The sequence below is a fragment of the Microcaecilia unicolor genome, chromosome 3 (assembly GCF_901765095.1).
Source record: "Microcaecilia unicolor chromosome 3, aMicUni1.1, whole genome shotgun sequence".
Lineage (NCBI taxonomy): Eukaryota > Metazoa > Chordata > Amphibia > Gymnophiona > Siphonopidae > Microcaecilia > Microcaecilia unicolor.
The window spans coordinates 253,415,710-253,440,627 of record NC_044033.1 but is presented as its reverse complement, the minus strand read 5'-3'; the positions used below and the strand labels follow the sequence as shown (position 1 = coordinate 253,440,627).

The following is a 24,918-nucleotide window of genomic DNA, read 5'->3' as shown; positions in this document are numbered from 1 at the left end:
GTGGGATTATAGTGTTACATATTGCACAAGATTAACATGACTGTATGTGCTTGTTCTGTTGTGCCAGGGGGTTATAGTGTGACACATTGCACAAGATTAAGGTCACTGTATGTGCTTGTTCTGTTGTATTTTCGGGCTATAGTGTGACACGTTGCACGACTGTATGTGCTTAATCTGGTGTGCTGGAAAGATATAGTGTGACATGCTCAGGATTAAGGTCACTGTAAGTGCTTGTCTGCTGTGTTATATTGTTACAATGTGACACATTGCACAAGATTAAGATCACTATATCTGCTTGTTCTGTTGTGCTGTGGGGTTATAGTGTAATAAATTGCACAGGATTAAGGTCACTCTATGCAGTCATTGTGTTATGCACAAAATTAAGGTCACTGTGGAGCTCATTTTCTAACAAGAAAAACGTTCAAAAAGTGACATAAATCTGCATTTGGATGTTTTTCTCACAAGAACGTGCAAATTGGTATTTTCAAAACCAATTTTTAGACGTTTTTCTATGAAGTCCGTCAGAAGTGCGTTGAAATCACAAGGGAGCGTGTCAGGAGCATGTTAAGGGTGTAATCTGGGCGTTCCTAACACTTGGACGTTTTTCAACCATAATGGAAGAAAACCAAACCGTCTAGTACTAAAACTAAGATGTTTTGAGTTAGAACTGTTTTTAGGGATTGCACATGTTGCATAAGATTAAGATCACTGTATCTGCTTGTTCAGTTGTGCTAGGTTATAGTGTAACGTCACTGTATATGCTTGCTATGTTGTGCTGTGAGGTTATAGTGTGACACGTTGCACAAGATTAATGTAACTGTATGTGTTTGTTCTTTTGTGCTGTGAGGATATAGTGTGACACGTTGCACAAGATTAAGGTCACTGTATCTGCTTGTTCTGTTGTGGTTTGCTGTTATAGTACATAAGTGTTGCCATACTGAGACAGACTGAAGGTCCATCAAGCCCAGAATAGTATTTCCAACAGTGGCCAATCCAGGTGACTACCTGGCATGATCCCAAAATAGTACAATACATTTATGCTGCTTATCCTAGAAATAAGCAGTGGATTATCCTCAAGTCCATCTTAATAATGGCTTATCGACTTTTCTTTTAGGAAGTTAGCCAAACCCTTTTTTAAACCCTGCTAAGCTAACTGCTTTTACCATATTCTCTGGCAACAAATTCCAGAGTTTAATTACACGTTGAGTGAAGAAAGATTTCCTCTGATTTGTTTTAAAATTTACTACTTTTGTAGCTTCATTGCATGCCCCCTAGTACTAGTATTTTTGGAAAGAGTAAACAAGCAATTCACATCTACCCATTCAACTCCACTCATTATTTTATAGACCTCTATTACATCTTCCCTCAGCCGTCTTTTCTCCAAGCTGAAGAGCACAGGATTAAGTTCACTGTATGTGCTTGTTCTGCTGTGCTGTAAGGGTATAGTGTGAAATGTTGCGCAAAATTAAGGTCACTTTCCTGCTTATAATCGAACGAGAAAAACGCCCAAGTTCCGACCTAAATCGGGAGATGGACGTTTATCTCACAAAAATGAATTACGCGGTATAATCGAAAGCCAAACTTGGACGTTTTCAACTGCACTCCATCGCAGAAGCGTACAAAGTTGACGGGGGCGTGTCGGAGGCATGGTGAAGGCGGGAATGGGGCATGGTTATCACCCGAACAGAGATGGGCGCCTTTCGCCGATAATGGAAAAAAAGTATGCGTTTGTAGCTAGAATTTAGGGCACTTTTCCTGGACCCTGTTTTTTCACGAATAAGGCCCCAAAAAGTGCCCTAAATGACCAGATGACCACCGGAGGGAATCGGGGATGACCTCCCCTGACTCCCCCAGTGGTCACTAACCCCCTCCCACCACAAAAAATGATGTTTCACAACTTTTTATTTTCACCCTCAAATGTCATACTCACCTCCCTAGCAGCAGTATGCAGGTCCCTGGAGCAGTTGTTAGGAGGTGCAGTGGACTTCAGGCAGGTGGACCCAGGCCCATCCCCCCCTACCTGTTACAATTGTGCTGCTTAATGCTTAGTCGTCTAACCCCCCCAAACCCACTGTACCCACATGTAGGTGCCCCCCTTCACCCCTTAGGGCTGTAGTAATGGTGTAGACTTGTGGGCAGTGGGTTTTGAGGGGGATTTGGGGGGCTCAACACACAAGGGAAGGGTGCTATGCACCTGGGAGCTCTTTAAATTTTTTTTTTTTTTTTTTTGTAAAAGTGCCCCCTAGGGTGCCCGGTTGGTGTCCTGGCATGTGAGGGGGACCAGTGCACTACGAATCCTGGCCCCTCCCACGAACAAATGCCTTGGATTTAGTTGTTTTTGAGCTAGGCGCTTTCATTTTCCATTATCGCTGAAAAACAAAAACGCCCAGCTCACAAATTGTTGAATAAAACATGGACGTCTATTTTTTGCGAAAATACGGTTCAGTCCGCCCCTTCACGGACCCGTTCTCGGAGATAAACGCCCATGGCGATAGACGTTTTTGTTCGATTATGCCCCTCTGTATGTGCTTGCTGTGTTGTGCTAAAGGATTATAGTGTAATACGTTGCACAGGATAAAGATCACTGTATCTTCTTGTTCTATTGTGCTGGAGAGATATAGAGGCGTGTTTGTAAAGCAATTAGCCTTAGAAAGTTACATATTAACCTATGGAAATTTTTAAGTCTAAGTGCTTTGAAAATGAGCCCTGATAGTGTGACAGGTTGCACAAGACTAAGATCACTGTCCAGCTTATTTTCGAAAGAGAAAGATGCCCATATTTCGACCCAAATTGGGAGATGGGCACCTTTCTCCCATGGGTGCCCAAATCGGTATAATCGAAAGCTGATTTTGGGCGCCTCCAACTGCAGTCTGTCGCGGGAACAAACAAAGTTGACGGGGGGTGTCGGCGGCGTGGTGAAGGTCGGACTGGGGCGTGTTTATCGGTCGAGGAGAGATGGGTGCGCTCGGGCGATAATGGAAAAAAGAAGGGCGGCAGAAGCGAGAATTTGGGCCGCTTTTTTGGACCCTTTTTTTCATGAACAAGTCCCCAAAAAGTGCCCCAACTGCCCAGATGACCACCGGAGGGAATCGGGGATCACCTCCCCTGACTCCCCCAGTGGTCATTAACCCCCTCCCACCAAAACAAAAGAACTTTAAAAACTTTTTTTTCCAACCTGTATGCCAGCCTCAAATGTCATACCCAAGCACCATCACAGCGTCCCTGGAGCAGTTGTTAGTGGGTGCAGTGCACTTCAGGCAGGTGGACCCAGGCCCCCCCTCTACCTGTTACACTTGTGGTGGTAAATGTGAGCCCTCCAAACCGCCCCCAAAACCCACTGTACCCACATGTAGGTGCCCCCCTTCACCCATCAGTGCTATGGTACTGGTGTAGAGTTGTGGGGTTTTGGGGGGCTCAGCACCCAAGGGAAGGGAGCTATGGACTTGGAATGTATTTTACTGTTTTTTTTTCACTGTTTACAAGTGGCCCCTAGGGTGCCCGGTTGGTGTCCTGGCATGTGAGGGGGACCAGTGACCTACGAATCCTGGCCCCTCCCACGACCAAATGCCTTGGGTGTGTTTGTTTTTGAGCTGGGTGGCTTCGGTTTCCATTATCGCTGACAACCGATACCGCCCATCTCAAATCCGCCCAAATCCGATGCATTTTCCCGGCACCAACCGTATTATCGAAACAAAAGATGGACGCCCATCTTTTTCGAAAATACGGTCTGTCCTGTTCCTTTGCGTACCCGTCCTCAGAGAAAGTGCCCATGGAGATGGGCGTTCGCGTTCGATTATACCCCTTTGTGTGTGCGTATTCTGGTGTGCTGGAAAGATATCATGTGACATGTTGCTCAGGATTAAGGTCACTATGAGGTGTATTTTCAAAGCATTTAGACTTGTAAAGTTACATAGCAACCTGTAGAAGTTTGTAAGTCTAAGTGCTTTGAAAATGAGCCTCTTAATGTACTAGTCTGCTGTGTTGTATTATTACAGTGTGACACATTGCACAAGATTAAAGTCATTGTATCTGTTTGTTATGTTGTGTTGTAGGGTTATAGTATGACATATTGCACCACTGTATGTGCTTGTTAAGTTGTGCCAGAGGGTTATAGTGTAATAAATTGCACAGGATTAAGGTCACTGTATATGGTCGTCGTGTTGTGCTGTGAGGTTATAGTGTGACACGTTGCACAAGATTCAGCTCACTGTATGTGCTTGCTGTGTTGTGCTAAAGGGTTATAGTGTAACACTTTGCCCAGGATTAAGGTTACTGTATCTGCTTGTTCTGTTGTGCCAGAGGGTTATGGTGTAATAAATTGCACAGGATTAAGGTAACTGTATGTGGTCGTTTTGTTGTGCTGTAGGATTCTTTGTCTAATATGGCTTAATTGAGGATTTCCCTGATCTAGCAGTTGGAAGGCACACACGAGCTTTCATGATACGCATGAGGAGGTGTACCCAGATGCATGCTCAGACCCATCTAGGAAATGTTGCACGGAGCGTGACATTTCACAAATTTATGAACTTTTATCCCTCTCTCAGCCACCCAATCAGAAAAAGCAGATGCACATTGCACGGCTGCTCTTTGAAGTATGTTTTGAGGAGAAAGCACTAATCATCTTATTTTCTGAAAATTTGCAGAAATTTGTATGCTAAGAGCAAGAAAGTGTGGCACCTTATAATTGCTGTCTATAATATTTCATGGGTACAGCACAATAATGTCACTGACTGAGCAATCTCCATAGTGTTCCACGATTATTTTCTAGCTCACTGCACCGTAATAATATCATAATCTATGCAGGCTCCATAGTGATAAAGAATTATCTTCTAACCCATTGTACTGTAATAAAATCACAGTCTGTACATGCTCCATAGTGTTTTTACAGTTATCTTCTAACCTGTTCTAGCATAATAGCATCATAGATTGTGCACACTTCATAGTGTTGCACGATTATCTTCTAACCTGTTACACTATAATAATTTCAGAGATTGTGCACACTCCATAGTGTTTCACAGTTATCTTTCTAACCTGTTCTAGCATAATAGCATCATAGTTTGTGCACACTTCATAGTGTTACACTGTTATCTTCTAACCTGTTACACTATAATAACTTCAGAGTTTGTGAACACTCCATAGGGTTACACAGTTATTTTGTAACCTTTTCTAGCATAATAGCATCATAGTTAGTGCACACTTCATAAGTACATAAGTACATAAGTATTGCCATACTGGGAAAGACCAAAGGTCCATCGAACCCAGCATCCTGTTTCCAACAGTGGCCAATCCAGGTCACAAATACCCGGCAAGATCCCAAAAATGTACAAAACATTTTATACTGCTTATCCCAGAAATAGTGGATTTTCCCCAAGTCCATTTAATAACGGTCTATGGACTTTTCCTTTAGGAAGCCATCCAAACCTTTTTAAAACTCCGCTAAGCTGACCGCCTTTACCACATTCTCTGGCAACGAATCCCAGTGTTTAATTACACGTTGAGTGAAGAAAAATTTATCCGATTCGTTTTAAATTTACTACATTGTATCTTCATCGCATGCCCCCTAGTCCTAGTCAACAGACGCTTCATATCTACCCGTTCAACTCCACTCATTATTTTATAGACCTCTATCATATCTCCCCTCAGCCGCCTTTTCTCCAAGCTGAAGAGCCCTAGCCGCTTTAGCCTTTCCTCATAGGGAAGTCGTCCCATCCCCTTTATCATTTTCGTCGCCCTTCTCTGTACCTTTTCTAATTCCACTATATCTTTTTTGAGATGCGGCAACCAGAATTGAACACAATATTCGAGGTGCGGTCGCACCATGGAGCGATACAAAGGCATTATAACACCCTCATTTTTGTTTTCCATTCCTTTCCTAATAATACCTAACATTCTATTTGCTTTCTTAGCCACAGCAGCCAACTGAGCAGAAGTTTTCAATGTATCATCAACAACGACACCTAGATCCCTTTCTTGGTCCGTGACTCCTAACGTGGAACCTTGCATGATATAGCTATAATTCGGGTTCCTCTTTCCCACATGCATCACTTTGCACTTGCTCACATTAAACGTCATCTGCCATTTAGACGTCCAGTCTCGTAAGGTTCTCTTGTAATTTTTCTCAATCCTCCCGCGATATAATGACTTTGAATAACTTTGTGTCATCAGCAAATTTAATTACCTCACTAGTTATTCCCATCTCTAGGTCATTTATAAATATGTTAAAAAGCAGCGGTCCGAGCACAGACCCCTGGAGAACCCCACTAACTTCCCTTCTCCATTGAGAATAATGACCATTTAACCCTACTCTCTGTTTTTTATCTTTTAACCGGTTTTTAATCCACAATAGAACACTACCTCCTATCCCATGACTCTCCAATTTCCTCTGGAGTCTTTCATGAGGTACTTTGTCAAACGCCTTCCGAAAATCCAGATACACAATATCAACCGGCTCCCCGTTATCCACGTGTTTGTTCACACCTTCAAAGAAATGTAGTGGATTGGTGAGACAAGATTTCCCTTCACTAAATCCATGTTGACTTTGTCTCATTAATCCATGCTTTTGAATATGCTCTGTAATTTTGTTCTTAATAATAGTCTCTACCATTTTGCCTGGCACAGACGTCAGACTCACTGGTCTATAATTCCCCGGATCTCCTCTGGAACCTTTTTTTAAAAATCGGCGTTACATTGGCCACCCTCCAATCTTCCAGTACCATGCTCGATTTCAAGGATAAATTACATATTTCTAACAATAGCTCCGCAAGCTCATTTTTCAGTTCTATCAATACTCTGGGATGAATACCATCTGGTCCAGGAGATTTGCTACTCTTCAGTTTGTAGAACTGCCCCATTACATCCTTCAGGTTTACAGAGAATTCATTAAGTTTCTCCGACTCGCCAGCTTCGAATACCATTTCCGGCACCGGTATCCCACCCAAACCTTCCTCGGTGAAGACCGAAGCAAAGAATTCATTTAATCTCTCCGCTACGGCTTTGTCTTCCCTGATCACCCCTTTTACTCCTCGGTTATCTAGCGGTCCAACTGATTCTTTTGCTGGCTTCCTGCTTTTAATATATCTAAAAAATTTTTACTATGTGTTTTTGCCTCCAACGCAATCTTTTTTTTCTTTTTTTTATTATTCATTTATTTATAATTAACAAGCATTACATCTTGAATTTAGAAACACAGAAAAGCAAAAATCTTTTTTTCGAAATCCCTCTTAGCTTTCCTTATCAGCGCTTTGCATTTGACTTGACATTCCTTATGCCGTTTCTTATTATTTTCAGTCGGTTCCTTTTTCCATTTTCTGAAGGATTTTCTTTTAGCTCTAATAGCTTCCTTCACCTCACTATTTAACCACGCCGGCTGTAGTTTGGTCTTCCGTCCTCCTTTTTTAATACGTGGAATATATTTGGCCTGGGCTTCCAGGATGGTGTTTTTGAACAGCATCCACACCTGATGTAAATTTTTGACCCTCGTAGTCGCTCCTCTAAGTTTTCTTTTCACCGTTCTTCTCATTTTATCATAGTCTCCTTTTAAAAAATTAAACGCTAACGTATTTCATTTCCTATCTATACTTACTTCAAAGCTAATATCAAATCCGATCATATTATGATCACTGTTATCAAGCGGCCCCAGCACCATTACCTCCCGCACCAGATCATGCGCTCCACTAAGGACTAGGTCTAGAAGTTTTCCTTCTCTCGTCGGTTCCTGTACTAGCTGCTCCATAAAGCTGTCCTTGATTTCATCAAGGAATTTTTCCTCCCTAGCGTGTCCCGATGTTACATTTACCCAGTCAATATCAGGGTAATTGAAATCACCCATTATTATTGTGTTGCCCAGTTTGTTTGTGTCCCTAATTTCCTTGCATGATTATCTTCTAACCTGTTATACTATAATAACTTCAGAGTTTGTGCACACTCCATAGTGTTTCACAGTTATCCTGTAACCTGTTACAATGCAATAAAATCGTAGTTTGTGCACACTTCATAATGTTACACTGTTATCTTCTAACCCGTTGCACTTTAATAATATCATAGTCTGCACACGCTCCATAGTGTTTCACAGTTATCTTTCTAACCTGCATAATAGCATCATAGTTTGTGCACACTTCATAGTGTTACATGGTTATCTTCTAACCCATTATACTGTAATAATATAGTTTGTGTTTCACTCTTATCTTCTAACTTGTTAGTAGTAGTAGTAGTAGTAGTTATAGCATAATAGAATCATAGTTTGTGCACACATCATAGTGTCACACAATTATCTTCTAACCTGTTACACTGTAATAACTTCAAAGTTTGTGCACATTTCATAGTGTTACACTGTTGTCTTATAACCCATTGCACTTTAATAATATCACAGTGTGCACACTTCATAGTGTTTCACAGTTACCCACTACACTGTAATAGCATCTTAATTTATGTGTGCTCCATAGTGTTTCACATTTATAGTCTGACATATGGCATATTATTTGATACTGGCATCATTTTCTTTGTGTATTTTGTGGTGTTAAGTGGTTTGAGTATCAAAGTTACCTGTTTCTGAATGATACACAGCTTTAGTGTGATGTGATTTATGGTTATATGACCATTTGTGAGTGCTCCATAGTATTACATGGAAATAATGTGTTGTGTTCTAAGTTGGTCAGTGTCTCTGGGTTGTGTGTAATGTTTTGTGCTTATAATTTGATGTAATTATGAAATGGCATGTTTTAAGTAATGATTATTCTCAGAAGCATGTTCCATAGTGTTATGTTGCAGATTTGTCAGTATTAACTACCATTTGTGTGTGTTCTATAGTATTAAACGGCCTTAATGTCACTTATTAGATAGCATTACCATTGTTGATTCTGCATGCTCGGAAGTGTTTCTCGGTTCGAGTCTGACCTGTTATAACACCGTCAGCGTTTCCTTAGCATCCATACCAGACCAGTCCGGGGCATGTGAGTTCTGTCTGTCAGCCAGCAGATGGAGACAGAGTAAAACAAAGTAATTCCTCATGATCTGCTCTGCAAGAGCACCACACAGCTGTGGAATGTTCAGTATTTCTCTGTCTCCAGCGGATGGTGACGTGCAGACCATGTAGCTGCTGAACAGGATTTTGGTGGCTCCTGACCAGGTTGGAGGACTTGATATCAATTGAACAGGGGGTTTATGAATTATCTGTCAGACGTAAATGTTGAAGATGGATTTAAGGGGATATCTCAGAGGAGTATCAGATCCCTCCCCACCCCCTTCCCTCCTCACAACCCATCTGTGTTTGGCAGTATGGTAAAACCAGAACTCTCTTCATATTTCTCCTCTTCTTGGAACAGTATATTTTATTTACTGTTTTTATTTGTGGTCGCTGAGAAAGAGTTCCAATTGGGTTAAGTCTTGAGTTTTGCAGTCAGTCTTTGCTTCCAGGAAGGCTGCAGCAGAATATCGACATAGCTGGTTATCTTCAAACCGGCTGAAAAAAACCCTGGATATTCAGTGCCAGTCAACGGAAACAGCCTGGCATTGAACATCCAGGTTCAGCGTGGACTGAGGGAGACTATCTACCACAGTCTGAATATTGGGGCCTTTGTCTTTACCTGATAATTTTCTTTCCTTTAGTCCCACCAGACCAGTCCAGAATCTACCCAAGGATATTTATTCTCTCAATGTACTTTTGTTATTTCTATTTTTCTAAATTTTCACAAAGTTTAGAGTTCTGTTTTTTTTCCCCAGTTCAACAGTTCATATGTTTTCCTTAAAAAAACAAACAAACAAAAAGAGACAAAAGTTAAACAAGATTAAGCGCCAGATAATGCAGAATCTCCTGTTCATCATTGCTTGATCATTTGAGTGTTCCACAGTTGCACTGTTCCCTTGAAGGGCGAATTGTGTGGAACTGCTTTGTTTTTTTCTATTTTCATCCACTGGTCGATGGACAAACCTACATGTTCTGGACTGGTCTGTTAGGGCTAAAGGAAAGAAAATGATCAGGTAAGACTTAAATTCTCCTTGTGCGTGCAGCTCCATATTGCACAGTTCTGGTGTGACATCTTACACAGCAGTACTGCCTCTCTTTGCCATTCGCTGATGGGTCCCTCCTCTCTCTCTCCACCTCCGTTACAGGGCTGGTGAAATTGGGCGTGCATTGCATCACGGGACAGAAAGTAGCCATAAAGATCGTGAACCGGGAGAAGCTGTCCGAGTCGGTGCTGATGAAGGTGAGTTGGTTTCAGCCTCCACTGTATCTGTGGTTGCGCCATGATCACTGGCTCAACATTCACTGATGTAAAGTTTTTAAATTTTTATTTTACACCCTTAGAGATGAAAAACCCTGCTTAGAGAAATTCATTTTCCCTTAATTTCTAACTCCCTCTTATTCACAGAAATCTTTAAACTATGTCGGACAAGGGTTGGGGGAGGGGCTCGCCTTCTCTGTGGGCTCCTGATGCAACACTGCTGAGACTGCACCATGCTCAAGTTTTACCTCTCACACCTAAAACTCCTCTGTGCTTATCCCAGACTTTAATCCTCACACCTAAGACTCCTCTATGCTAATCCAAGACTTTAGCCCTCATACCTAAGACTCCTCTGTGCTTCTCCCGGACTTTACCGCTCACACCTAAGACTCCTCTGTGCTAATCCCAGACTTTACCCCTCACACCTAAGACTCCTCTGTGCTTCTCCCAGACTTTACCCCTCACACCTATTATTATTATTATTATTATTATTATTAGCATTTACATAGCGCTACCAAGACTCCTCTGTGCTTATTGCAGACTTTCTACCATGCTCTGATGTTCAAAACCTCTCCTCCAAGAATCAGCTAATTCCTTGTCATCAGCAGCAGATGAATCCATTAACTGATGGGTTGTATCCGCCTACCAGCAGGTGGAGATAGAGAACACTGAAGAACCACAGTGACCCTTGGACGACTAGCCCCATCTGCCTTTAGTATTTCTCTATCTCCCAGCAGGTGTGGACGTAGCTTAATCAGCTCCTGGATTTCTGCCTGGGGTGGCTCCTCTGCTTTGCCAGTTGAGCAGGGGTGTTGTGGCTGGTGTTGCCCACTTTAAAGGCATATAGGTTCACCCTTTCCCTGCCTTACCTATTCCCCCCTTCTCCCGGAGTCCCTCTGTTGCTGCCTGCCTCCAACTTTCCTCACAGCGTTAAAAAAAAAACAACAACGGCGCGCTTGTACAGCGTTGTTATTTCTGAGGCTTTCTCCAGAGATTCTGGTTCAGTGCAGCTTGACTGGAGCTTGTTGACTCGGTCTTCTGAGGTGAGAGTGGTGCCCAGCTCCTCCTGGGAGGTTTCTGCGGACAGCGTTCCAAGTAGGGTAAGTTTTGGTGCAAAGCCACCATTTTATTGCTATATTTTTGTCCAGTCGGGCGATGGCTGCTGAAGGAGTTAAGCGCTGCTCCCGCTGTGGTAAACGCAGGTCAGCAGCGGGGCTTTGCAGTAAGTGCTCCTTAGACGCTCGCACTAGTACAAGCATGGCGAGTGGTGATTCTTCCCGCTCGATGGAGGTGGCAGCGGGCGCCATTTTGGAAGCGCCGCATGACTCGACCCTTGCGGTGGCAGAGGAGTCTGAGTGCAGGGGGATGCCTCGTTTCGAGGCTGCTAGAGGAGCTCCAACCTCCGTTTCTCCTAATTCGGGGACGGAGGGTCAGGGTGAATTTTTCTCCCGAGTTTGTGCTACTGATGCATAAGGCCTTCATGCTGAAAAGAGCTCTGCCGCAGGTGTCTAACACTGCGTTGCATTCTGGATTCCCTCCGGGTGTTGATGCCCCAGGGATGGCTACAGATGGTATTTCTTCCCCCGAGTGTTGGAAGGACGCTAAATTCCCCGTCTGAAAGTGGCGCATCTCCATTTCCCCCCCCGTGGTCAGGCTGTGGGGAGTCTGAGGGATCTGGCAGGCCCTCATGGATGGATGATCCAGAGGAGGGTGCCTGTTTGCCACTGGATTCGGATGATCCCAATGTGGTTCAGGTTTTCCACCGTGATGAGCTGCCAGCTCTCATTGCTGACGCCTTGCAGGCCTTCTCGATTGATGATCCTGCTGAGGGCGATGCCTCCTCTGTTAATCTTAGGATGGCGAGTACTATGAAGCCTATGCAGGCCTTTCCTGTGCATGACTCCATCCAGGAGCTTATTTCAGCTCAATGGTCTGACCCCGATGGGCCTTTGAAAGTGGCTAGGGCTATGGGTCAGCTTTACCCTCTGAGTGAGGATCACTTGGCCCTTTTTGGGATGCCTAAAGTGGACGCGTTGGTCATGGCGGTGACTAAAAAGACCACTCTTCCAGTAGAGGGAGGGGTCGCATTGAAAGACATGCAGGACCGGCGGCTAGAATCCACGCTGAAGCGGTCCTTTGAAATATCGGGCCTTGCCTTAAGGGCGTCTGTTTACAGTTCCTATGCAGCTCGGGCCTGTCTTTCCTGGTTACAACCGGCGGTGGATCAGCCCGCGGATGGTGCGGGGTCCCTCTCTGAGGTTGCCCCGCGGATGTAGTCGGCCCTTTATGACCTGGTCAGAGCTTCGGCTAAGCAGATGTCTGTGGCGGTTTCTGCTCTGCCGCCTTCTTTGGCTGTGGCATTGGGCGGCTGATATGGCCTCTAAGCAAAGGCTGGTGAGGTTACCCTTTCGGGGCCTCCTGTTATTTGGAGAGGAATTGGAGAAGATTGTTAAAGACCTAGGGGACTCTAAGCCCCAGCAGTTACCTGAGGATAGGCCGAGGCCTTCTTCTAAGGGTCCTGTGTTTCCCTCCTCTTCCAGACCTTGTTCCGTGAAGCTGACAGGTATCGCCTGGGGCGCTCTGCTGGGTTTTCTCAACGTGCCCGTTTTCAGCAGAGGAACTCCTTTCGCTCGGACAAATGCTCCGCAGCGGCTGGGTCATGGCCAGGAGTTCAGGGGCATCCTCCACAATGATGGGACGCCGGTCCACTCCTCGATTCCTGCAGGTTGAGGACGTCTTTCCCTCTTTCTCGAGGAGTGGACCAAGATTACTTCGGATCAGTGGGTCCTGGACCTGATCAGAGAAGGTTACCGATTGGAATTCGGTGCCCCGGTGAGAGACATGTTTTTGGAGTCCCGATGCAGCACTGCCATCAAACGGGTGGCGGTAGAGGAGACCTTGCAAGTCTTGCTGCACCTTGGAGCGGTGATCCCGGTGCCTTCCGCCAAGGCGGCTGTGGCCGCTACTCCATTTATTTTGTGGTGCCTCGAAAAGGCGGGTCTTTCAGACCGATCCTCGACATATGGAGAGTCAATGAGGCTCTAAGAGTGCGTCATTTTCACATGGAAACCCTGCGCTTCGTCATTGAGGTGGTACAACCAGGAGAGTTTCTCACGTCTCTGGATCTAAAAGAAGCGTATTTGCACATTCCTATTTGGCCCCTGCATCAGCGGTTTCTCCAGTTTACGGTGTTGGGACAACATTTCCAGTTTCGGGCCTTGCCTTTCGGCCTAGCCACAGCTCCCCGTACCTTTTCCAAGGTAATGGTGGTGGTAGCTGCCTATCTCAGGCAAGAGGGTATCAGAGTTCACCCTTATCTTAACGACTGGCTCATCAGAGCGGATTCGGCAGACGAAAGTCGTCTTGTCACAGCCAGAGTGGTTACAGTCCTGCAGACTCTAGGCTGGGTGGTCAATATACCCAAAAGTCACCTGACCCCCTCTCACTCTCGAGTATTTGGGGGTCCGGTTCGACACGGCCTCGGGGTTTGTCTTTCTCCCCGACCAAAGGCGGTGCAAGCTTCAGAATGAGGTCCGTCTGCTCCCGCGGATGCCTCGCCCTCGAGCTTGGGACTTTGTCCAGCTGCTGGGGTCGATGACGGCCACCTTGGAGGTGGTTCCATGGGCGAGAGTGCATATGAGGCCACTGCAGATTGCCCTGCTCCAACAATGGTCTCCGATTTTCCAGGAATATCAACGCAGACTAACGTGGCTCCCTGCGGCCCGGCACAGTATGGATTGGTGGCTCTCCGACAGGATGCTGCGTCAAGTAATGTCGCTCGCGCTTCCTTCTTGGTGCCTGGTGATAACGGATGCCAGCCTTTTGGACTGGGGAGCGCATTGCCAGGGACGCTATGCTCAGGGTCAGTGGACACCCGTGGAAGCGGGGTGGTCCATCAATCGCTTGGAACTGAGAGCAATATTCCAGGCTCTTATGGCCTTCCACAGGACTCTGAAGGCGCTTGCTGTCCGGGTTCTGTCAGACAACACGACAGCGGTGGCCTACATAAATCGTCAGGGCAGCACTCAGTGCAGGGCCCTGGCTGCGGAGGCCGCTCAGATTTGCCACTGGGCCGAGCTCCACCTGTAGCTTCTCTCAGCAGCTCACATAGCAGGTCAGAGCAATGTGCAAGCTGATTTTCTCAGCAGGCATCAAATCAACCCGTGGAATGGGAACTGGCAGAAGAAGTTTTTCTTCAGATTTGTGCCAAATGGGGGACTCCCGGAATGGATCTAATGGCGTCAAGTGCAAATGCCAAAGTCCCTCACTTTTTCAGCAGAAGGAGAGATCCTCGCTCGGCGGGGTTGGATGCACTGGCTCAACCCTGGCCCTCGGGCTTCCTGTATGTGTTCCCTCCTTGGCCCTTGATAGGGCGAGTCCTCCTGCGGATTCGACTACACCGGGGATTGGTGATTCTCATCGCTCCGGACTGGCCAAGGCGTCCGTGGTATGCGGATCTCCGTTGGATGATGGTGGAGGCTCCATTTCCTTTGCCTCTGGTGCCGAACTTGTTGGTTCAAGGTCCGGTGTCTATGGAGGATCCCTGCCGATTTGGTCTTACAGCCTGGCTCTTGAGAGGGCGCAATTGAGAGATAAGGGCTACTCTAACAAGGTCATATCCACTCTCTTGCAGGCCCGCAAGCAGTCTACCTCCGCAGCTTATGCTCGGATCTGGCGCAAGTTTGAGGCGTGGTGTGTTTCAAAGGCGATCACACCCACGCGGGCTACAGTCTCGCCGGTGCTGGACTTTTTGCAGGATGGCTTACAAAAAGGTCTGGCTTACAATTCCCTGCGAGTTCAAGTGGCAGCATTGGCATGCTTCCGAGGGAAAGTCTAGGGCTTATCCCTTGTTGCTCATCCGGACATTGCCCGATTTCTCAGAGGGGCGCTTCGGCTCCATCCTCCTGTGCGGGCGCCTTGTCCGGCCTGGAACCTGGGGCTGGTGTTGAAGGCTCTCCAGCGTTCGCCTTTCGAGCCGCTTAAGCAAGCTTCGGAGAAGGATGTGACTCTCAAGACAGTCTTTTTGGTGGCCATGACATCGGCTAGACGCATGTCTGAGCTTCAGGCGCTGTCCTGTCGGGACCCTTTTCTACAATTCTCGGAGTCCAGAGTAATGGTACGTACAGTGCCTTCCTTCCTGCCTAAAGTGGTTTCAGCGTTTCACCTGAACCAGCCCATTTTTCTTCCTTCCTTTTCTAGGGAAGATTTTCCGGATTCCTTTGGACAATTACATCTTTTGGATGTCTGCAGGGCTCTGTTGCAGTATCTACAGATGTCAAATGACTTCAGGACTTCTGATCACCTTTTTGTATTGTTGTCAGGTCCTCAGTGTGGGTGTCCGGCGTCTAAGGCCACTATAGCCCGTTGGGTCAAGGAAGTTATTTTTTCTGCGTATCTGCTTTCAGGACGGTCTCCACCTGAAGCGTTTAGGGCGCATTTCACGAGAGCGATTTCCTCCTCGTGGGCTGAAACGGGTGCACTCTCTCTTCAAGAGAGCTGTAGTGCAGCTACTTGGGCTTCTCAGCTCTCATTTGTCCGGCATTACAGGCTGGATGTTGCAGCGAAGCAGGACGCACTTTCTGGAGCGCAAGTGCTTGCTCGTGGAGTGGCCTGTTCCCACCTTAAGTAGGGAGTGCTTTTGTACATCCCATCAGTTAATGGATTCATCTGCTGCTCATGACAAGGAAGGGAAAATTAGGTTCTTACCTTGGTAATTTTCTTTCCTTTAGTCACAGCAGATGAATCCATGATCCCTCCCTGGCTGACTTTGTTTTTTTGTTCAGATCTTTCATACAGATATTGTATCTCATCAGGAGGAGTTGAAGACCAGCTCTCAGAGCTTCTACATGCTGTTCTATTGCAGGAGGTTGAGTTCGTCCCTCCTTTGTGTGGTTATTGCTCCGGTTCTGGGGCATTTGTTCGCTGTGAGGAAAGTTTATGTTATTCTACCTTTATGATTCACAATGCTTTGGAAATTTCAAATACTGAAGGCTAGCTGTCCAAGGGTCACTGTGGTTCTTCAGTGTTCTCTATCTCCACCTGCTGGTGGGCGGATACAACCCATCAGTTAATGGATTCATCTGCTGTGACTAAAGGAAAGAAAATTACCAAGGTAAGAACCTAATTTTCCCATTTTGGCCGTGCAAATCATTGCTCAGACAAAATTTAACTGGAAAAGAAAGAGATGGTATTTGTGCTGCAGGGGTGACATTCCCAGAGCTGATATTCAGCCATGGGCAGGTAAAACATCGCCTGGGTAACTCAGGCTGGCTAAGTAGGTGCTCTAGAATTAACCAGATAACTTTACTGGACTCACTTTAGACCTGTTCATGTGTCCGAGAGGTCTTTCCATCGAATATCCTGGTGAAGTTAACAGACCAATGCTGTCGAGCATTCTGCCTGCAGGTGACACCGTGTTAGCCTCTTTCTTTAAAGAAATATTCTCGTTAGCCTTGGTTTTACCCCTTGATGTCTCATTCTGTGGCCTCTCCTGGTACCACCTTTCCTCTGATCTTTGCTTTTCAGGTATTTGAATGTCTTGGTTATATCCCGTCTGAATCTCCTGCTCTTCAGTGGATGTACAGCTATGTTTACTAAAAGGCATTGCCGTGTTACCACATGCTAACACATGTTATCGCATGATGTTTACTAACAAGTCACACTGTAGCTCACTTTAGTAAATCAAGCAGTTATGTTTTCACCTATTGTTCACCACCTTGCGTGAATCTCTTCATAACAGTGGTTAATAAATTCCAATGAATAAATACGTGAGTTTCATTCTTAGAACTTCTCGTGAAGTTCCTGCACCCTTTTGGTTGCCCTTCTTGGGACTGTTTCCAGTTTTTCTGTATCCTTGTAGAGGTACAATCTCCGGAAATGGACACAGTACTCCAGATGAGGTCTCATCGATATCCCGTACAGAGCTATTATCTCCGTTCTCTCTCCCCGTTTCCAAAACCCTGTGTTCAGGAAACTGCTCTTTTTGTCTCTCGCTGTCATCTCTTGCAGGTGGAGCGTGAGATCGCCATCCTGAAATTGATTGAGCATCCGCATGTCCTGAAACTCCATGATGTATACGAGAACAAGAAATATTTGTAGGTATTTAGAGACATTCCCTGACTTTACCAGGCTTAGCTACTGCTTGCATGTGCTATTAGTAAGACAGTGTATCCACATGACAGGGCGTTATGATATGCTGGTGAGTGGGTGTGTTGTAGAGACACCAGCTAGTGTGTACTAGTGAGGGGTGATGGTGAAAAATACCAGTTAGCATGTGCTGGTGTATGGGTGTCTGTGGAGATACCAGTTAGTGTGTACTTGTGAGAAAGCAATGGTGAAAAACACCACTTAGCATGTGCTGGTGAGTGGCTGTCTGCAGAGGTACCAGTTATTGTGTACTTGTGAGAAAGCAATGGTGAAAAACACCACTTAGCATGTGCTGGTGAATGGGTATTTGCAGAGACACCAGTTAGTGTGTACTTATGAGAGGGTGATGGTGAAAAACACCGGTTAGCATGTGCTGGTGAGCGGTTGTCAGTAGAGACACTAGTTAGTGTGTACTTGTGAGAGGGTGATAGTGAAAAACACCAGTTAGTATGTGGTGGTGAATCATTGTCTGTGGAGATACCAGTTAGCGTGTACTTGTGACAGGGTGATGGTGAAAACCCCGATAAGCCTGTGCTGGTGGGAAGATGTCAGTGCAGACGCTGGTTAGTGTGTGTTGGTGACTGACTATGGGCAGTGTTTCCCTCTCTGGCAGGTACCTGGTATTGGAGCATGTATCAGGAGGGGAGCTTTTTGATTACCTGGTCAAGAAAGGGCGCCTGACACCCAAGGAGGCTCGGAAGTTTTTCCGGCAGATCATCTCCGCTCTGGACTTCTGCCACAGTTATTCTATCTGGTGAGCAGGAGGACTTGCCGGACTCTCTATCCCAGCATACAACGGGGCCAGCTAAGACACCCTGCTGACTTGGAGCTTGGAGGAGGAGGGATGGTGGGCAGAGGGAAACGTTCATAATTGTCCGTATCCGTGTATGTGAATGTTGTTACATCCATTTCTGAGTGTCGTTATGGTTATCTTTGTGCGCGCACGTATGTTTTTGCATTTCTGGGTGTAGATATATGTTTGTGTCTGCCTCTGTCGGTTTTTCTGAGGGATGGCGAGCTTTGGTAAGGGGTGGGATCTGATCTCTGACCTTTGCCTGCTGCCAGTCATAGAGACCTGAAGCCGGAGAACCTGCTCTTAGATGAGAAGAACAACATGCGGATTGCGGATTTCGGCATGGCCTCCCTGCAAGTGGGGGGTAACCTGCTGGAGACCAGCTGTGGGTGAGTGCCAGACCTGGGGCACCCAGGGGGAAGGGGGGGCAGGGGAGGTGGAGGTGGCTGTTCTCTTCCAACGGTTTTTGCAACAAGTAGGTGTGTGGAGGATGGATCTAAAAAAGGGAAGCTTACGCTGTTCACAGGGTGTCACCTCCATTAGTGCTCTCTGGCCTGGATGAGCCCCAACGGTCTTACTCTTAATTCTTCCTCCTTTTCCCAGGTCCCCGCACTATGCTTGTCCAGAGGTGATCAAGGTAAGTTGCAGCAGCCGTGAACCATATATTCTCTTCCTGTAATCTGCGTGGTGCTCGGCAGGTATGGAACGCCTGTGGATTTGGGGTTCACTTCTTCCCCTCTGTGGCAAAACAGTAGGTTTCCAAACCTGAAAACTGTATTATTTCATGATGTGTATTTCTCCTAATTGGTTAACAAATGGCGCTTGTTTTAAGCTTTAAAGCAGTTGCAGAAAAAGATTTCCTCTTCTCCAGTTTCAGCTAATGGAAAGGCAATCTGCAGTACCATTGGGCATCTACTTTCAAAATTTATGCCCTGGGCTCTGATTGGCCCTGGTCAAATCTAGCCTGAAGGTACTGGATTTTCCCCCGTCTCAACCGGGGAGAGAGAAAGATCTTTTTACTGAGGCCCTGTGAGCAGTTATATTTTATAACCTGTGAGCAATTACAGTTCCTGAACTCCCCAGGGACTACCCAGGTAGTAAACAAATGTCTAGATTTCTAATTGATCCATATTCAGTTACCTGTTATTGCTTGCTAATTTCACATTTTTCTGTTCACTGTTCAAGTTCTATGATAATAAACCTTATTTAGTTTACTGACTCTGCTGTCCTGGACTGACCCTGTCACATGTATGTGGGATGACAGTGCTGGAAGCTCGCCACATGCAGTGTCAGGGCTCAGTGAGTTTCTCTATTCTTTTTTTTCTCACTGCAGGGAGAGAAGTATGACGGACGACGAGCAGACGTCTGGAGCTGTGGCGTCATCCTCTTTGCCCTGTTGGTGGTAAGGCATTTCCTCCTCTGATTCTCCTGTAGAAATCCTTGGACCTTCTAATTTGCAACACATGAGCCCTAAGTCAGGAATGGAACCCAAGGACATACTCAGCTCCAAAAGTAGCTCTGATTGACCCGTCTTTTCCCCCACTTGCAGGGGGCACTGCCCTTTGATGATGACAACCTGCGCCAGCTGTTAGAGAAGGTGAAACGGGGGGTCTTCCACATGCCTCACTTCATTCCACCCGACTGCCAAAATCTTCTGCGGGGTATGATCGAGGTGGAGCCTGAAAAAAGACTCAGCGTGAGTATCAGAGTCCTATCTCTGTGCCAGTCAGTGCTATACAACCTTGAACCCCACGTTCAGCCAGAACTGCTCCCTTCACCCTTATAACAGGGAATGCCACTCCCTAGTGCTAGCTACAACTGTGCCCCCATCCCTATACTAGTGATTGCCACCCTGGTGCCAACTATACCCCATCCCTATTCCAGTGAATGGCACCCCCATGCCAGCTACAACCACCCCTATACCAGTGAACGCCACCTTTCCCCTTGAAATTCCATGTCGTCCTCTTCTCCTTCTCCACTTTCAGTCTGTGCAGCTTCTGTGTTCCCCTTTCCATGCTGAGCTGCCATTCGTATATTTCCTTCCCAACAGAGAGGGAAGTGACAGAGCAAGAACTGTGTTAGAAAACATACATTCTTATAGCAAAAAACATGTTCAAGTCACTTACAAAATTACCCTTAAAGAGAGTGGTCTTGCTTTCAGAAATGTTCGCTTAGTGAGATGCATTTTATACCTGTGAAGGCTCCTTCCTATTCTTAATTTATGATTTGCTTCCCCAGTGTTTGTGTCAGATCATGTATACTATAGTCATACACAACTCCACAATTCTCCTCTCCTCAAACTGTATTCGGTTTTCCCTGGGTGTTTTGAACAAGGATGTGATTTTCTTGGAGATGATTCTGCTATTCAAAAATTGCATATCCTGTGCATAGGTAGAACTATGTGTGGGCATCAACACTTCTTGTGTTTATCCCTGAAGGCCAAAGTAGGTGGGATGAGAAGCGGGATTTTAGGTCAGGAGAGGCAACAACATGCAGGGTTCTGCATTTTCTAAACTGTATGCGTTTTCCCGGGAAAGAGTATTTGCAGAAGAAGCAGATGCGATTGCTATGGGCACTTTTTCCCTGGGCCAAGCGGTCCTGTTCAGAGCTGGCTCTTTGGTTCACATCCATTTCATCTTAGTGGGTGATTTCTGAAACAAGATCATTTTTTCGATGATTTCATAATCAAGGTAATTAAAGAGAACTTTAGCAGCCTAGGAGAATAGAAAACATCTGAAATTAAGAGGCTGTAACAGAGTATGCAGACAACCTCATGCGTACCATGTTTTTATTAGATTTTATATGTGTTTTAATTGTACCCCTCCTGGATTTGTGGATAGTGCATGTAATACATGTTTTAAATAAAGAAATAAAAACCCCAGTGTAACTACACTTTCTTTAGTGTTCAACTGATCAGTCCAGAACGCTGATCTGTTGGGATTAAAGGAAAGAAAATGATCAGGTAAGACATAATTTTCCCCTCTCTTCACTGAATTGATGAAGAGAACAGAGCTCTCAAATGCTCACTACAGATATATCAAGTTGGGCAACGTATATGCTGTCACCTAAACGTGTTTCTACATATCCCCTTGAAAATGAAAGGAAAATGTTTGGCTTGTGCTCAGAACAGGCAAGATGAGCAGCAGCTGATTTGAATCCAGGCTTCCTCCGTAAAGATTAAATTACTAAGCTGCTATATTAGAAGCCCCTTCTGACTTTGCAGTTAACTTTTTATTTTTATATTTGATCTCTCGACAGCTGGAGCAGATCCAGAAGCACCCTTGGTACCTGTGAGTAACTTATATATAATCTAAGAGGTAGATCTTTGTTTGTTAATGTTTATTGGAAATTTGATGAGCTCGCCCTTAATTGTAAAGCAACTCAGAGCAATTTACAATAAAACCTAGTAAAATGAAAAGAACTCTATTAAATAAAAGGAAAGATACCAGACATTCCAAAGAGACATTCAAATAATAAAGCTAAAGGGGTCAGGAGGAGATAGTCAATGGCCCTTAACTGGGCAGTGCCACTGAATATCTCCTCTGACTGCTGTGCTGGGGCAAAAGCTGGCAGATATGCAGTCATCAGTCATATTCCATGCTGGTCTGGTGCCAAGTGTATCTAAGCAGGGCAGATAGGACCACATCAGAAAAAGATATAGTGGAGTTAGAAAAGGCACAGCGAAGGGCAACAAAAGAGATAAAGAGGGTGGGATGACTTCCCTATGAGGAAAGGCTGAGGGGAGATATGATAGAGGTCTATAAAATAATGAGTGGAGTGGAACGGGTAGACGTGAATCGCTTGTTTATTCTTTCCAAATATACTAGGACTAGGGAGCACACAATGAAGCTATTAAGTAGTAAATTTAAAACAAATTGGAAAAAATATTTCTTCACTCAGTGTGTAATTAAATTCTGGAATTCGTTGCCAGAGAATGTGGTAAAAGCAGTTAGCATAGCAGGGTTTAAAAAAGGTTTGGCTAATTTCCTAAAAGAAAAGTCCATAAGCCATTATTAAGATGGACTTGGGAAAATCCACTGCTTATTTCTAAGATAAGCAGCATAAAATCTGTTTTCTTTGGGATCTTGCCAGGTACTTGTAACCTGGATTTGCCGCTGTTGGAAGCAGGATACTGGGCTTGATGGACCTTCGGTCTGTCCCACTATAGCAACGCTTATGTTCTTATGTACTTAAAAGAAGTTCTACCTTGCTCCAGTCAGCTATACAGATGCCAGTACTAAATCTATTCACTAGTACCTACTACTTATCATTTCTATAGCGCTACTAGATGCTGGGTGTTTTGAATGAGGATGTGATTTTCTTGGAGATGATTCTACTATTGAAAAATTGCACACCTTGTGCATGGGTAGAACTTTGTGCAGAGTGGTAGACTTAAGAGTAATGTCAGAAAATTCTTTTTCAAGGAGAGGGTGGTTGATGCCTGGAATGCCCTCCCGAGGGAGGTGGTGGAGAAAAAAACGGTGGCGGAATTCAAAAAGGCATTGGATGAACACAGAGGATCTCTAATTAAAAAAGGTTTGGACGGCTTCCTAAAGGAATAGTCCATATACTGTTATTAAATTGGACTTGGGGAAAATCCACTATTTCTGGGATAAGCAGTTTAAAATGTTTTGTACTTTTTTGGGATCTTGCCAGGTATTTGAGACCTGGATTGGCCACTGTTGGAAACAAGATGCTGGTTGCATATGTGTTTGCATATCAAGTGGTGCTTAGACGGCGACTCTGGCTGTAAAAACTAAGGCCGATGCTTGGGAGACTTGTATAATCTGGGTCCCGCATATGGCAATCCAGTTTAGGATGGGCTGGAGAGGGCTTCGACGGAAACTCCAGTAATTTGTAATGTGTGAGGACAGTGCCGGGCTGAATTTTACAGTCTATTTCTGGCAAATGACAAGACAGATTCGGATAGGCTAGAGTGGGCTTTGACAGCAACTCCAGTCGTTGAAACATAATGACAGAGCCGGGCGGACTTCTACGGTCTGTGTCCCAGAAACACCAAAGAAAGACCATGATCAAGTATATAATATCATGTTCATTGCTGATTTAATTATGAATCGATAATGAATATGACAGTTGGGCAGACTGGATGGAGCGTGCAGGTCTTTATCTACCGTCACTTACTGTTACTATGTTGGCTGTTATTCCACTGCTGGCCACCAGGTGTCTATTTGCTCTGTGCTATTGAGTAAAGGTTTACTAGATGGCAGAGTAAGACTGAAAATAGAAGTCTCTGTAGATACAGCACTGAACTGCTATGGATTTAAGCCTGCCTCACTGACACAGACTACCCAATAATTACTGTGGATTCTTTTGGATTCGTATCAAGTAAATAAGACCTTTATTAGAGGAGCTAAATTCTACAATGATTAAGGTATATACAATGATTAGCTCTATACACACAATGGTTAGCTAAACAATCATTACATCACTGGTCTCTACATCTAAGCAATGCAAAGAGACCAGGAAAAGAAGCAATACATACACTATACATACAACATCACTGGTCCTTACATCATCCAGACTCGTAACATCAGCTGGGGGGGGGGGGGGGGCAGTTCAGTTGCTTAGATGTAGAGACCAGTGATGTAATGATTGTTTAGCTAATCATGGAACCAGAACTGTCCTACTCTATTACTTGCTAAGATATTATCATGTTTTATTATTATCACCTTACCCTTAGATCCTTTTGCTATACTAAATGTATTTTTTCAGACAGATTTCCACAACTCATGATGTATTGTAAGCCACATTGAGCCTGCAAAAAGGTGGGAAAATGTGGGATAAAAATGCAATAAATAAATATATGTGCTAACCGTTGTATATACCTTAATCATTGTAGAATTTAGTTCCTCTAATAAAGGTCTTATTTACTTGATACGAATCCAAAAGAATCCACAGTAATTATTGGGTAGTCTGTGTCAGTGAGGCAGGTTGTAAATCCATAGCAGTTCAAGCACTTGAGGGAGAAGTACAGAACCCCTGCAAAGGAGACTTACAGTTATCGCTGAAACAAGGACATGCTAGCTTCTTTTATTGTGCTAAGGCACTGACCCAAGAGTAAGAAAAGCTCATAAGAACACAAGAATAACCTTAACCATACTGGGTCAGACCAATGGTCCATCCAGCCCAGTATCCTGCTTCCGACAGTGGCCAATCTGGGTCACCTGTACCTGGCAGAAACCCAAATAGTAGCAACATTACATGCTACCAATCCCAGGGCAAGCAGTGGCTTCCCCATGTCTATCTCCTTAGTTTGCATACAGTTTCCAAGGACTCAGATTCACCCTTTCTAAAACTGACAGGGAAGAAGTTCTGTTTCCTAGTGGTTACTGGCTAAAACTAGTGCCGAGAAGGTCCCCACAGACTTAGTCTTGTGGAAATAGATCCAGTGATGTTCAGTCCTGGGTTTCAGCGGTGCACCATGCAATGGCTTTGGTACAGACTGATAAAAACATATTAAACTTTAGTGTCCAGTGTCCCCATCAATGTGTTCCCATATGGCTTATTATGGGAACATTGGATACTAAAGGGTTAAATTCAGATAGCCAGACAGTTCTATTTGCTGGTAGGGTCTGTTCCTATCAATGACCAGATTCGAGTCAGAGAGGATGGGGACCCTTCTCTTTCCCTCTGAGGCAGGATCTCTACAGGCTAAGGATAGGAATGCATGCATGCAGAAAGAGCAGATTTAGAAGAGTGGAGGAGTGGCTTAGTGGTTAGAGCACCGGTCTTGCCAGT

The 24,918-nt window shown here is 45.0% G+C and overlaps 1 protein-coding gene across 1 annotated transcript in view; it reads left to right on the top strand.

Annotated features, from left to right (window-relative positions):
* The window catches only part of BRSK1 (BR serine/threonine kinase 1), a 50,143-nt gene that overhangs the window by 13,591 nt on the left and 11,634 nt on the right, over positions 1-24,918 (top strand). Inside the window, 8 exon segments of the mRNA XM_030197849.1 lie at positions 10,108-10,202; positions 17,229-17,314; positions 17,980-18,120; positions 18,432-18,548; positions 18,763-18,796; positions 19,493-19,561; positions 19,709-19,855; positions 21,418-21,449. Of these exon segments, the coding sequence (XP_030053709.1) occupies positions 10,108-10,202; positions 17,229-17,314; positions 17,980-18,120; positions 18,432-18,548; positions 18,763-18,796; positions 19,493-19,561; positions 19,709-19,855; positions 21,418-21,449 (721 nt within the window).